Source organism: Prionailurus viverrinus, chromosome X (assembly GCF_022837055.1).
Source record: "Prionailurus viverrinus isolate Anna chromosome X, UM_Priviv_1.0, whole genome shotgun sequence".
In the NCBI taxonomy this organism is placed as follows: Eukaryota; Metazoa; Chordata; class Mammalia; order Carnivora; family Felidae; genus Prionailurus; species Prionailurus viverrinus.
The window spans coordinates 23,612,584-23,627,718 of record NC_062579.1 but is presented as its reverse complement, the minus strand read 5'-3'; the positions used below and the strand labels follow the sequence as shown (position 1 = coordinate 23,627,718).

General features: G+C 43.0%; 1 protein-coding gene across 18 annotated transcripts in view; it reads left to right on the top strand.

The window, feature by feature from the left end:
• The window catches only part of DMD (dystrophin), a 2,022,811-nt gene that overhangs the window by 1,956,557 nt on the left and 51,119 nt on the right, over positions 1-15,135 (top strand). For 12 of the 18 annotated variants that reach the window (XM_047843142.1, XM_047843144.1, XM_047843153.1 and 9 more), the window contains 5 exons: positions 1,238-1,374; positions 2,079-2,117; positions 6,404-6,469; positions 7,583-7,648; positions 10,258-10,416. In XM_047843142.1, coding sequence (XP_047699098.1) covers positions 1,238-1,374; positions 2,079-2,117; positions 6,404-6,469; positions 7,583-7,648; positions 10,258-10,416 — 467 coding nt within the window. The remainder of the gene's footprint in view (positions 1-1,237; positions 1,375-2,078; positions 2,118-6,403; positions 6,470-7,582; positions 7,649-10,257; positions 10,417-15,135) is intronic. The other 6 variants (XM_047843148.1, XM_047843143.1, XM_047843158.1 and 3 more) reach the window with 3 other exon arrangements.

Below are 15,135 nucleotides of genomic sequence, written 5' to 3'. Positions count from 1 at the left end.
GTGGGGGGCGTGGGGGGAGGGGGTAATGTGGGTTCCTTCGAATTTAGAATCCGCTGCTTTTGGCCAGTCTTGCTTAACTAATGCTAGGCATTTGCCTTTTTGGTTTTTGTTTTTAATGTTTGTTTATTTTTGAGAGAGAGAGAGAGACGGAGTGTGAGCAGGGAAGGGGCAGAGAGAGGGGCAGACACCGAATCCGAAGCAGGCTCCGGGCTCCGAGCTGTCAGCACAGAGCCCGACGCGGGACTCGAACTCACGAGCTGTGAGATCATGACCTGAGCTGGAAGTCGGTCAGTTAAACGTCCGACTCTTGATCTCAGCTCAGGTCTTAATCTCAGGGTCATGAGTTCAGGCCCTGTGCTGGCCTCCACGCTAGGCATGGAACCTACTTAAAAGAAAAAAAAAAAAAGAAAAACCCTTTTTACAGATGAGTACTCTGAGGCCTTAAGTAATTTGCCCAGTGTTCTAGAATTATGAGACGGAACTTTCTCCTCAGATGTCGTTTTGAGGAAATGTTCAGTAGCTTACAGCACTTTGGAAAAATCACCGGTGACATGGAAAGGAGATAGACTGGGTGGTCAGACACATCTGGGTGCCGGTCCGATGTTACTGAACCACTAGCCGCTGGGACTCATCGGCCCCGCCGGACCCGGGAGCTTGTTAGAAATGCAACAACTCGGGCCCTGCCCCTGCCTCGTTAAATCCAACCTGCATTGTAGCAGGATCTGCAGGTAGTTGCTGCGCACATCCAAGTTTGAGAAGCTCTGTTCTAGAACTTTCCTGTCTTCCATCATAGAGCCATGATCCGGTTCCTAGTGTCTTTCTCACTTTGATTCCTCTTGCAAAGGTATTCAGTGATGCAGAGTGAGCCATGCCGTGAAAGAGAGGGAGATTCAGGGGGTGAAACATGACGTCAGCGTGGATCAGATCGTTCCTTAAAGTACTAGGAAGTGTGGCCAAACCTGAGGTCAACTTTAAGACTTTAGAAACGAGGTGCTCCTTTGACTTCGTTTTTTCATCATGACAGACGGTCTGAGCCTTCAAGAGGTAAATAAGGTGGACAAGTTCACCCTACCGGTTAATGCTAGGCCCGGCCCGGTTTTTGTCCACCGACTTCGCTCTTGACCCCTACGGTCTCCTAAGTTACAGAATGAGCGCCCCGAGGCAGAACACCGCAGTGGCCCCTTTACCTTGACCTCATTCCCTGGTGTGTCTGATCTCGGCACAATTTCCCTTTCAGACTACATCGGGAGAAGATGTTCGTGACTTTGCCAAGGTACTAAAAAACAAATTTCGAACCAAAAGGTATTTTGCGAAGCATCCCCGAATGGGCTACCTGCCTGTGCAGACTGTCTTAGAGGGGGACAACATGGAAACGTGAGTACTGGTGAAGGCCTCTTTGAGCTCCTCTCCGCCGAGTGCCCTCCTTCGCTCCCAAATGCAAACAGTCTCTCCTCTCTCTTCCTTTAGATTTTACTTTAGCTGGAAAGAGAAAAACAAGCTGATGTTCAATTGCCATTTTCCCGTGTCGGTTGTCCCATGCCAATTACCTGTTCCAAAACTTAATCTGGATCTCCCAGGGAGAGCAGCTCCGTGACAGCTACTGCTTCCCTGATAAGAAATGTGGGACGGTTTACAAATGAGGGATTCCAGCCTTGCGTTGGGGTTTTCTGCCCTCACGAATCGCCAGGCGTGTGTCTTTTTTGTATCTGATTGTGGGGTCGTGCTTAGTTGCTTTTATCTCCTTGAAAGAAAATAGAGTCCCAGGAAATTTCTTCACAGTAAGTAGCAATGATTCTCGTGATCAAAATGACGATACCTCCACCTGTATTCAGCCTTCTCTTGTGTTTTCCATATCTGATGGCAATCGCACAGTTGTTTGTTTTTCTTTCACCTCACTTTCCACCTGCGTTTTGGCCGTTGCTTTTCACGGTTCATACTTAATTGGCTGAATTTTATTGCTTTTTGACTTCTCGGCACTTTATTTTGTCCTTATTTATTTATTTCTCTTGATTTGTTTACTTTGTTTGTGGCTGAGTTTGCCTGTGTCTCTCTTCACCACCTCATTTTTTGTTTTGCAGTCCTGTTACTCTGATCAACTTCTGGCCGGTAGATTCTGCGTGAGTACTTGTGCTGAAGGGTGCTGCTGGCTTGCTTGATTGGACCATTTTTGTTCTGTTGGTTTAGTTTGGTTTTAAAGACCTATTAAGTTCCCGTCCTCCATTTCAGTTTTTTTTCTTCCGGTGATAAGACGCTGCGAGGGCCATCCGCCACAGATCAGGAGAATCAGAGTGAGGTTTTCAGGTCCCCACCTGGTCAGGTTTTAACCGGCAGAAATCCTGGCCTGGAATCAATCATCAAAGAAACGAAGGGGTTGTTAGTTACAGTCCCGGGAGACGTGTTTATATAGCCTTCCATTATAAGCAGGGAAGAGCCTTCTGATTACATCATACATAACGTTCTTTAGCCATAGTTTTTGAGAGTTAATACTTGTGGACCTTCAAAAGGATGATGGTTTATTCTTGAGGGCCTCTTCTAAGTGGGCCATTAAAAATCAAGAGAATTTGTTTTATAGTGTGATGTTGACTTTGATGGAATAATTTCCATGAGGCGTGTGCATGCTACTGGACTCATCTCTATATACATGAGTTTCTCTGTTTGGAACTAAACTCATTTTGCTCTCCTCTCCGAACTAAATATTCAGCTCATAAATAGTTCGACATTTACACTGGAAGGAAAGTGTACTGTCGACTTGGTTATTACTATTGGTGTATATTAATAATACTAATATTAGATACCAACAGATAATTGATTTAGCTCAGAGTTTATAATGTTATTAGAAAACTCTCTGGGGAGTCTGTGATTTACCTATTAGCAAACAAAGCGTGCATTGTTTTAAAGTTCTGTCGTGCGGAGTTTTTATAACAAAGTTTTGGTATTTCAAAGCGTACTTTATTAAAATATTTATTTAAAGTCAGACAGCTCTATTATATGGAAGAGGGAAATGACCAATTTAGAAGAACTCAATTTATTTTTATTGGGTCTTTTTTATCGCTCCCCCATGTAATTTAATTTAAAGTATATCCTTTTTAAAAAATCCTGTAGTGATGAATGCAAGCTATTAATTGAGGTTTATTTTAAGTCTTTATTGGCCTCAAAGAAGTGTGAGGCTTCCCTTTCTTGGTTAAAGCAGCGTTATTGTGCCCCTTAATTTTGAGCTACGGTACCTATACCTGATTTTTTTTTTTTTTTAAATCATCGGGGGAGTGACTTAGATTCACTTCTGGTTTTTGCTCTTGGTAGGTAATGGTTTTTCCCTCACCCGGGTAGTTTATTTGTTTATAGAAGTTTGAACCTTTCTGAAATAAGAAACTTCAAAACACATTGAGAGACTGAAATCCTCAGTGTGGCCGGATCCTGATAAGCAAACGGATGTACTCTGGAATAACTTCTAGCCATTTGAAATATTCTAAAGACAATGATGCTAAAGAATCACTTTGAAAATGCACGGATAGAGGTAGCAGAAAATAGTAGGCAAAGAATAGCTAACAGTTCCCTGAATAGAGGGGGGGGGGGGGGAAGAAGTTTATTGTAGACATAAACTAATGAGAAAAAAACATGGCCGTGAATTTAATGTCACCTGTCTTAAGTAGAGGGTGTTTGCCTTAAACTTCGAAGAACTTTAAAATTAATAACCTTCTTTACTACAATATCTTCCTCTAACGACTGAAACATAGAATCACTTTGCCTTTTTATAAAAAGTTTGTTAGATTATTCAGAAATAGTGGGAAAGTCTACTTTTGAGGAAGAAAAACCCAGCACGCTACGGTCCCAATTTTCTTTAATGCCAGCAATTTTTATTAAAGTCTTTACCCTTGGGATTATACATAATTTATGAAATATATTGCCCAGCTCTCCTGTTCAGGCAAAGACCCAGGTGCTAAGGTGCTCGAATTTCGCAGGAATTGCCCCTGATGTCAACAGATTCTCATGTGGATCACCGAATTGGGAAGTTCACTGAGACACACGCCTTCTCGTTTTCTTTAGAGGAAGCCCTTGTTTACCCGCTATTTGTCATATTACCTTTAAAACTAAATCTGGCCTAAGCCTTTTATATTGTTCGTCCACAAAGGAGACGGGTAGTCTTCTTGGAGCATGTCCACTTTGAAACCTAAATGGGTGAAAAGTTATTAGTGGGGTTGTCACAGAAGAGAAAGGGGTAGTGGGTGGGATGGAATTGGCCATTAATAATCACGGGACTAATCTTTCTGGGTATATCGTTTCGTGTTTAGGAAGCAGGAAGGGAGAACGGGATTCTTCCCGTCTCTCAGAAAAATGTTTCGGAAGGCTTTGGATTTAGTTTTGTTTCTGGACTGAGGGGTTTTGTACTTTTACTTACTCTTGGTTTTTAAATGATTCTTCTCTGAACTGTGCTCCCTCCTGGCTCCTTTGCTGGTTAGTGAGTGCTTCCTTGAGTGTACTTTCTCTCTCTTTTTTTTTTTTTCTTTTTCTTTTTAGATTTCTGATTATTATGAGTTCTTGTGCTTAGGCATGCTGTGTTAGGTGCTACGAACGTTGATAAGAAAAATAACATGGAATTAGCCTCAAGGTTAAGGATTAAAGTGCTGCATAATATTTTCTGTGTAAGATTTTATTGAAGTGTTTTGGATTTCCATGCCCAGTTTTCTTGCTGTGTAGTGCCTAGCTCAAAGGTGTCAGGTGTTCTTCTATGCACTACCCAGCCTGCCACTATCAGAAGAGAAAACAGCCGTTTTCCTTCATGGTGGGCTTTCAGCTCGTAAGAAGTCTGTACATGAAAAACGAGTTTGTTCCAAAAGACGGGGCTCATAAACCGAATAATCCAAGTACTAAACTCTCTTGACCTGCAGTGAGTATTTTGAAACAAACGTTAGCTAGCATGTTTCTAATACTGCGCTATGGCAGGCTTCTAAGGAACGAGCAGATGAACTCTACAAAACCAGAGTGAAGATTCACATGAAAATCTTTGGATCTGCCTAGTAAATCGGGTAGTCCTCCCTGTCTCCTCCTGACAGTTTGAAACCTCTCGGTCGTCCAGTGCCAATTGGATTATGGGGACACTGGACCTAGACAACACAGGTTCCATAAATAAGGCCTTCACCCCACAGGGAAGCCCTCCGTTCCCTAGTTGTTTGCTATACCGTGTTGGCATCATCTTAGGTTTGCGTGTCTTTAAGAAATAGGGATTTCTCGTACATTTTCGCTGTCAGCCTACATAACTACATGGTTTTTTCTTTTAGTGTAAGGAAAAACAAACCTATTCTTAGTGTTTCGACCAAGTCATTTAATGCTGTTTGGACGTTGGGCTAAACCAGTCCTCACTGAATAGATTACTGTTGACTTTTGGATTCGTGCCTTTACCTAAGGGCTTTCTGTGTCAGGACAGAAATGGAAGAGAACTTTTGTCCTACTCCAATGAAAACAAAAAAGCCCAAGTCCAAACTGGTTTTCAGAACAGATGGATTTTTTTTTCCTAACGTGAATCCAAAAGTGCTATAAAAACTTCGAGGATAATTAATAGATCTGATAGGAAAGGATGAGGAAAATGTTAACCTTACCAAATCTCCTGGTCTCTGGAGCTAAAAAAATAAAAATAATAAAAATAAAAAAGGGCTTTACGCCCCAAAGTATATAATCCTCCCCTCTTGTTTTCTTCTCTTGTAATAGACATTTCAGATACTGTGACATTTTATAGAATTCAGTTCTTTTTTTTTTTTTTTTTTTTTTTTAAAACATCACAATATCATTTTGGGTCCTTCAGTTTTATTTTATGGAGTAGTAATAGAGTCCTGCTACTAAATTGGTGGATATATTGCTTCTTCACAGAACTGCACAGAACAAGATAGCTTGGGGTGTGGACTCTTAAGAGGTCCCGGACCGGCCTGGCCTCTTCAGAATCAGATTGTTGACTGAGAGGGTACTAGGCGCACGTAGAATTTCCATTCGGTGAGAGAGCAGCTAGTAAATGGCATGGGTGTAAACTCTTGAACGTTTTTGACCGCCTAGTGCCAACACAGTCTCAGAACCGTAGCGTGTGAGAAACTAACAAGGGAGGAGGAAAGTGCCCCAGAGAGATGGTCTCCCCCAGCCTTTTCTCTAATGGAAGCTCTCCAGAGAAGATTCCGATCTCTTTTTTATGGCTTCTGAAAGAAGTAGAAGTGGGAGAGTTCACTTCTCCAGCTTGGATTTAAGACACTCGATGATATCGGAGATAAAGGAAAAACTAAATGGGTACCTTATCCAGAGAGCTAGAGTGAGAGCATTCTAGGCCATGTATATAACGTGACTGTGGTGGGGTTTTTTTTTTTTTTTTTTTTCTTCCATTAATGGATGGTATCTGTGACTAATCACATTTTCTGCCTTATAGGCCCGCCTCGTCCCCTCAGCTTTCACACGATGATACTCATTCACGCATTGAACATTATGCTAGCAGGTATGACACTAGTTGAATGCTAGGCAAATATTGATTGAAATAACTAACCAAGGAAAGCTAACCGATAATAATTTGCAACAGATCTTTTCTTTTCCCCCCCAATCTTGTCTGACTTCTACTAATCAACTTGCCCTCTAACTTGCATGCCATTGCACTGCATGTTGTTCTCGGACACCAGTAAGAACGTTGGTCCGGAACAATCTCCCCCTAACCCTGGCCTTTAAACCTTTCTGATAGCTTTGTTATGTTTTGCATACCGCGCACGTTTCATAAATTGGCTGAGAAATCATCTGACCTTAGAAAACCGCTAGACCAGACATGCCCAAGTGAAGCAGCAATACTGCGTTCCGTAGAGAATATGAAGGCGTTGGCTTTCCGTCTGTGTGTTTATTTCCCTGATACGCTGTAAAGAAGAGAATAATTAATTTTCCTAATCCTCGCACCTTTGTGTCCCACCTTGTTTGTGTTTCAGATCATTGTTATACCTAAAAACTCATTTGCTAACTGTAAGATATCTTTTGCTCGTTAAATAAGTCTGTAAGAGTTTGGTTAACTTTTTTTTATTTTTTAGTGGTAAAAAGTGTTTACGATTGTCTCAGGGGAAGGAGGTTTTTTTAAAGGTAAAACTTGGTGGCAGACTGTTAAGAGAGCTTACTGTGAGTCCGTCCTTTTTCAATATTCCAACCGCTAACGTGTTTATCCACCGCGGGAAGCACGAACTAGCTCTATAAGTCTGTCATCAGGGGAAAGCTTTAATTGCCCTAAAAATACCAGGGGTAGAGAAGGAGTAGAGTGTATTTGTTGTTAGGGAAGCTTTTCTTGTAAAAACAAAGGCCTTTTCTCAGTGCCAGGAAGATCGATCTGTGAAGAAGAAAAACCTACCAGATACAACTTCCCTTATAATTTATAGCGTAAATGTAAAGCCGCTAACTAGCTGTGGTCCACCACTCACTGCCTCCAGAGGTTAGGGCAACACACACATCCTTTAATTTGAAGGAGTCCTTTCTCTTCTTGACATGATTTATCCTTTAGTTTTCAGGAATGTTCGATTAGGTCTTGAATAGATTCTAAGAAATCACATAAGTTTTAATGAGCTTTTACGTTTTTTATCAGGCTAGCAGAAATGGAAAACAGCAATGGATCTTATCTAAATGATAGCATCTCTCCTAATGAGAGCATGTAAGTATCCTGTCTCTTTTTACGAAATGTTCCTGACGATGAAATTGCTTTGAGGGCTTTAGAGGTAGGGTAGCGCAGAAGATAGGAGTTAGCGTGATAGTCATTTGCTCTTTCAAGGAACCGCTCACTTGCTTTTTTTCTTTGACTCTTAACAACCTGACAGGGAAGGAGCTCATCCAAGAGGTGGCCTTACTGGCAATCCCAGAGTCGCAAAACCAGTTTGCCTTACTCTTATTTAATATCAGACCGTCACAGGCTGCCCAGGTGCAAATATGGAAATTGTGTTAAATGCTTAACCTTTGACGGAACCTGCCAGATATTTAAAGGGATTGGGTATTAATTTTTAAAGTGACGGCTGAGTGGTATTTCCTCCACTCAGGGGGAGTGGACATCCAACCTTGGTACAGTTGGATGGGTATTCCCATCCGGCAGGTTAGTTGGGTAATTTCCTTCAGAGATCCAAAGTGGTAGCATCTTCGCTAGCCAAATAAGGCGAGGCAGCCTTGCGAAGGGTTTCAGAAGCAGGAGCTCAGATTTAGGTCGAAGTTTTTTAGTGGGATGATAAGCCAGGCCTGTCAAGGAGAAGCACACAGCTATGGCAGGGAAACAGAGGCTTCATTTCCGAGTAAGGGAAGTGTTCACAATGAGGAACACACAGAAATAGTGCGTGAATCAAGGGCCTGAGGTGGAGGGAGCTGACGAAGACGCTAATCTGAAGGAAAAGATAAGGACCTGCGAACTGAAGGGATACCTGAGAGAGAGAGAGAGAAAAAAAAAAAATCTAGTCAAAGCACAGTGATGCCTTTGGTAAGTTACAGATGTCTCGCCACTTTGTCATGGAGAATCTAGACAAAGGGAAGAATGAGGGGTCAGTCTACTCTGTCGGTGTGGCACCTCCCGGTCACACTCAGATGAGGCAAGGGCCTTTACGAGGATTAGGCTGAGGGAAATAGTACCCGAGTGGCATTTATACGTAATCGGTTATTGAAGACGTGAGAACAAGTCATCTGGTAGATAAAGGCGATCACTTTCAAAGGTGAGTGGTGAATCAAGTCGACAGTCAGTCATCTGTTTATGACTGAGTTACTTAAAACCAGACCCATCTTTTCCCCATTCGTAACTGTGGTATGTTCTCTTTCTCATCCACGGGGATAAGTATCAGTAGGATTACGATATGAGATCCACTGACAGGAAAACAGGTGGCCAAAGAATCAACCAGACGTAAACGGCCTGGATGGTTTGCTTCTTTGGGTCGCCGATTTTGATATGAAATTAATTCAAGTTGTAGCCGCATCATAATGGCCGCCATCCAGTGGCTGCCTGAGAGAACAGTAAGAGAAACTTAATTGTAGCTCTGTTGTAATTAAACATGGGACGTTCTAGCAATAAAATTCCAGAATTTGGGAAAAGGGAGGGTAAGTTGGGTAGTGAAACATCCTTTTACAATTTTTAAATGAAATTTAGCTTTAGCTCCTTCTGAGGACATAAAATCCATTTTGACTCCGTGTTAGGTGATAAAATCCTGATGTTTTGGGGGCAGGTCTGGGGAGGTGGTTTGGTGCATTGGGTGACTTCACGTAAATGTTTGTTCTTAACACCCAGTAATTGTTTGTAGTCCACTTTTCACTTCTCAGCCAATTACCTGGCTTGACAGACCAAAATCATTTCGGGCAGGAGGATTTTTGCCTAAATACCTGAACTGTTTTTCAACTCAGAAGACTTAGGGGGATATTAACATATCATCCTGCTGTCTAACCAGAAACAAAGGGCTTTAGCCTCTCGTTGAGAATAGAACCGAGGTTCTTACAACTTAGAGGCACACAGGCTTCCAAAGAGCTAGCAGCAATACATTTGGAAAATGATTTCTCCCGTGTATTAAAGAGTTCTAGTTTTACGGAGACACCGCAGTTGCTTCCCCAAATTGTGAGCCTTTTGCTTCTTGGTTCCTGAGGATCAGTCCTTAAAAGCTGTTCCAAAGAATAAGTTGTTCAGGCTTCTTTGAGTTAATCATCCTAATGGCTTTTTTTCCCCTTCGAATTTTTGTTTTTCTATTTGAACAATAATTGAGTGAAACCATCATTTGTCTACAGGTTCGTTATTGTTACCGTCTTGCCTCCATGGCTTTTTAAGTTCAAACCGACTTACCAAAGCAACCCTTTTTGGTTACTTTGTCTTCCCCTTAAGAACATACTTATGATGGTAAAGGCTGCATTTTTTCCCCTGGTCATTATCAACAATAGCATGGGTCAGTGAACAGGTTTTCTTGACAGGCTTCAGTGCTGGAGCCATTGTTCTGTCTTTTAATATTTGTTAACTGTTGGTTGAGTGGGCAACGCAGAGTCCCAGTGTGTCCGTAACCCTGCCGTTCCTTTACCCATGTAAATAGGCCACATTCGCTTGAAAATCTGAGTAAGCGGTGCTTTGAATACTCACCAATAAGACGGTAGATCGCAGCCTCAAAAGTATGCAAGTGTCTTAAGAAACAGGAAGAAGGGTCTAATTACTTGTTAAGAGCAAATGTTTCTATTTTTAAATACACACCCGAGTCCCTGACCCCCCAGAACAAAATAAGAGGGGAAAAAACCAAAACCTTTGATTTTATTTTCCAGAGATGATGAACATTTGTTAATCCAGCATTACTGCCAAAGTTTGAACCAGGACTCCCCCCTGAGCCAGCCTCGTAGTCCTGCCCAGATCTTGATTTCCTTAGAGAGTGAGGAAAGAGGGGAGCTAGAGAGAATCCTAGCAGATCTTGAGGAAGAAAACAGGTGAGTTTTCTTTCTAGCTTTGTCATTGGTATGCAGAGCGCATACACGTGCACACGTAGAAAAGCGCCAGGAGTCTTCACTTAGAGTCATTCTGTGTCTAACTGTTTTCTGCGATAATCTGTTGAGCTCCGTTTACAGATGCTCTCTCTCTATGAATGCAATAGTATAATTAAGAAGTCCTAATTGAGGGCTGAAAGGAATTAATGCTAATGGTGGTGTTTGATTTGTTGCATGTGTTTCAGAGGCTTTGATTTTATATTTGAGCCTAGAATTTAAGAGCAAAGCAAGTCATTTAATTTCACGATTATACGACGGGTACATGTATCTGGCCATATTATTTACGCCACGGCGTTCAAGAAAGTAGGCTCGTTGGCTTTGCCTCATTGGCGAACGAGTTCACTCATCTTATTTTTCATCATCGGCCACAGAAATCACGTATGCTCACCACCAGAGCAGATTAGTGAGACAATTCCGGTTGTCAGTATCATCTGCAAAAGGTGTTCCCAGAAGAAAGGAAACTGTGTAGAAATTAAAAGGCTAAAGAAAATTCACCCTGTCTGCAGGGAGGACAAAGATGTAAAACTCTGGGATTCTGTGTGGTGTCAGGATAATAGAAATCATTGGACTTTCACTTTGCTGTTAGATTTATTATCTCACAGATCTCTTGGTTGAGAAAGGCTTTTACATATGATCACTTCTAACTCCCTGTGCCTTCTTTAGACAAATGCCACCAGGCAAGTCTTTAAAGGAGCAATTGCTCAAATTTGTGGGACTCGAGTACTTTCATCTCTGTGATCTAGCCCAAGGCTCCAAAACCTGTGAATCTAGACAGCTTGGTATGTCTGCGAACCGGTGCCCTCGGGGAGTATCGTCACCTCAAGATGAAAAAGCAAACTGCCATTCATCCATTGCTTTCTGCCGCCACTGCCCACCTTCTAGCTCTTAAAACCCCCGACCTGTGGCCACGCTCCTTATCCGGTGGGCTTCCCCTCACTGCCTCTCTCACCCCTCCAATAATATATCCCCCATACGGACTTGCATTGTGTATCTTTCCAGGACCCTCATGGCGTTCATTGTTTGTTGGATTTCTGCATCTAGGAAGACAAAAAGCCGGCTTTTCGGCTGGGCCTTTAAAACCTTCCAGAATTTTCTCTTCCTTTTACAACATTATCTTCCTTTCTACCTGTGTTCCGGCCACACTGCTCTAGCAACCGTTTCCGAGTACATCCTGCCCTCATCCACTCTCTGGGTCACGCGCAAGCTCCCTCCCATATCTGATGAAGGAGTCCTACCCATGTTCCGTGACCTTCCTCAAAATAATCTCCACGGAGCCCTGTTAGAGCCCTGCATTTGGAAGTAATAGATCTTTTGCCTGTATTCTCCGAATATTGTGAATCTTTCTCCGAGAACTCCCTGATGGTTTGCCTCTTTGTCAGTGATGCCCCGTGTGGCGCCCTCCCCGCAACCCGAATAAGACGGGGAGTGCCTTTGGGCCAAGGACTGGGTCTTAATCCTCTTAGTGGTCCCCTGCAGTACCTAGCATGGTTTGAAGACTCAGGGGGTAATCCTGGAATGTTCGGTAAAAACCTAACTTTAAGAATACTGAACGTTTTGTTGGTTTCCATGGTAACCTTATTTTTGGTCTCCTTTGGCACTGAACTGGCACTGAAGAGTATCCTGATGAGTATCCCTCTGTGTTAAACCTGCAGTTATTTCAGGGGTCAAAGTCAAATTAGAAAAAGTTGGAATTGGCATTGTAAGTAGCATTTGACGCAACCCAGGAGTAAAAATCGTTTTGTACCATAAGATTATTGGCACTGCGCAATAGATCTGTCTGTGTCATCGGGCAAGAGTCTGGTCTTGTTTGTTGTTAGCACACTTTGCTTTCCGTGCCATGACAGCCAGGGTAAAGACTAGTGATAAATGTCATTTGCATATCGTTTCATCATTTCCGGAGTGCTTGACTGTATTTTGGGCCATTTAATCTTCCTTAAAGCTGTGTGAAGAACTTAGATGGGAAAATGCTGGTTCACAGAGGTTCAAATGGATTGACCCAAATTTCACACTCAGCCAGTGGCAGAACCAACCTCAGGCCCAGATTTTCTGACTCAAAAATAGCCAAGTGCCCCTTGGACCAGCGAACAAAAAAGTCATTCTCTGTAAATAGAATTTGTATAGAATTGTCACATATTCCCTGGAATGGACCTTGACGTGAGACCATATTATTTTTTTTTTTATTTTTTTAACGCTTATTTTTGAGAGAGAGAGAGAGAGAGAGAGAGAGAGACAGAGCATGAGAGTGGGAGGGGCAGAGAGACAGAGGGAGACACAGAATCTGAAACAGGCTCCAAGCTCCGAGTTGTCAGCACAGAGCCCGACATGGGGCTCGAACTCATGAACCAGGAGATAGTGACGTGAGCCGAAGTCGGACACTTAACTGACTGAGCCACCCAGGTGCCCCTGGAATTTTTTTTTTTAAGTTCATTTTTTTATTTTTGAGAGAGAGAGAGAATGCACACGCGCGCGCGCACACACACACACACACACACACACACACACACACACACAAGCATGAGTGGGGAGGTGTACAGAGAGAGGGAGACGGAATGTGAGGCAGGCTCCAGGCTCTGAGCCATCAGCACAGAGACTAACGTGGGGCTCAGACCCTCGGACCACAAGTTCATGACCTGAGCTGAAGTTGGATGTTTGACCGAGCCATCCAGGCGCCTTGAGACAGTATTATTAAGGACTAGATAGACATGAATAAACCAGTTCGTGTACTTGTGGTACAGGGATCACTACTTTATCCTGAAAAATATCCAAGATCGTTCTACAAGAACGGGATGGTTTATTCTGTGAAAGAAAGAAATTACACCAGGGCTCCTCACAGCTGCCAAATGAAGAATCTGATGTTGATGGAAGTCTTACTATAAGTTCTCTTGACCTTCAGGTAAAGGTCAGCCGGGTGAGTTTCTTTCTTTCTCTCTCCACTTTGTCCCATTTGCACGTCCTGCCACATTCCAAAGAAATGTCTCTGCAGAGTGAAGGGTACACTGTCTCCTGAAAGGACACTCTCTGGGCTATACGATCAGACAAATACAAGCGTACTTGGAGAGAAAGCGGGAATGGAAATTTAAAATTGAGATTGTCCCACGTCCTTTGGATGTATGTTTATTACCGTATCTATGTGTATTTTGCGTTCGTTTGTTCTAACCTTAGGACTAATCTCCAAATAAGTTAGCAAAGGAAAGGGGCTCGGAGATCACCATTTCCGATGAGATACGGTATGGAATTCTGTTGTTTTTCATGACACCTGCCCCCATTCCCCTTGGAAAGGAGAGAATGCCTAATTTAGAAGTGTCTCCAGGATGTCTTATCTCTGCCTTTAGGATTCCATTTCTCTTAGTTGCCACACATAGCATTCAATAAATATTTGTGGAATGAATGAAATGAAGCTGCATTGAAGTGTGGCCCTCACACATGAACTTTTGACTAAAATTATTTTTAAAGCCGGATTTTGTAGAGGAATGCCTTTTAAAAGCTGTTCTTCTTGCTTTTCAGAGTCTTTCTTTTCCCAGGTTCCTTGATTAGCACCAACTGTTGCTTTCTCATTAATTGAGCATCTTAAACATTCGTTTGCCAAATCCTAGCCCGTGGACGTCTCTCCCATTCTCTTGATTGTTGGTTCATACCACAAATGTAAAGTGAGAGCCCTGAGCAGAAGCTAAATCTGACTCTGAATTTTCTTGATAGCATCTCCTAAAGTTGGATGACTAGCGGCTTTACGCAGTCTTGAATGTTTCCCTTTTGCAAAATGTCTTGTGCTCATTCTGCAGATCATGCAGACGGTCATTTGAGTGAGATCGGTCGGACATGAGAATTTTATCCATTGTGTGTCCTCAGCATTGCAGTCTGAGTTCGCTTTTTTACTGCAGAGACTCAAAAGTCTGCGGTCTCCTGACGGAAATCCACAGTGCCAAATTGCAGTGTATTTTTCTCTGCACCGTCCAAATGAAGTCAGACCTGCTCTGAAATTTTAGGTGTGACCCTAGCAATGAAAAGGTAGCCTTTACGAAAGACCCAAACTCATTGTCATCCTGCTGCCTGCATAGCAAAGTGATTAGATTGTCCCCAAGGCTAGAAGGAGAGTAAATACTAACTAACCTGATTCACTGTGAAGTCTGAAGTTAATTACAGTTGTCAGGAGATGTTATATGACAGCAGGGCGCCCTGTGGATTCCTAGTATCTACTCGGTGCCTTTCGTAGGTCTTGTTTTTGGGCAAACAAGACAGTGTGCAGTCTCCGTTTGAGTTTCCCTTGCCCCTTTTCACTCCTCCAGTGATAACGCCAGCTTACTAATGTTACATTCACGAGGATTCTAGACTGGCTACTTACAGCACAGAGTTGAACTGGCTGGAAATCACGATCCTGTTGCTTTTACCTTGTAAATGAGGGGACGACTTGGGGCCCGGGGCTGGCCTAGTCTCCGCAGTCTACTCCACGCGACTTCAGTAGGGCTTTGATGGTAAGAGTCCCCAGTGATGGTAAGCACACGGGCAAGACGACAGGACGCTGAGGGGGATCAGGAGTGGCCTTGCCAGCAGAAGGAGGAGCAGAGGGGGTCAAGGTGAGGAAGAGCAGGGAATGTTCGGGAAACTGCAAACAGTGGTGTCACTTGTGTGATGAGGCCTCACGAGTGGGCAGGGCCAGGCCGGGAA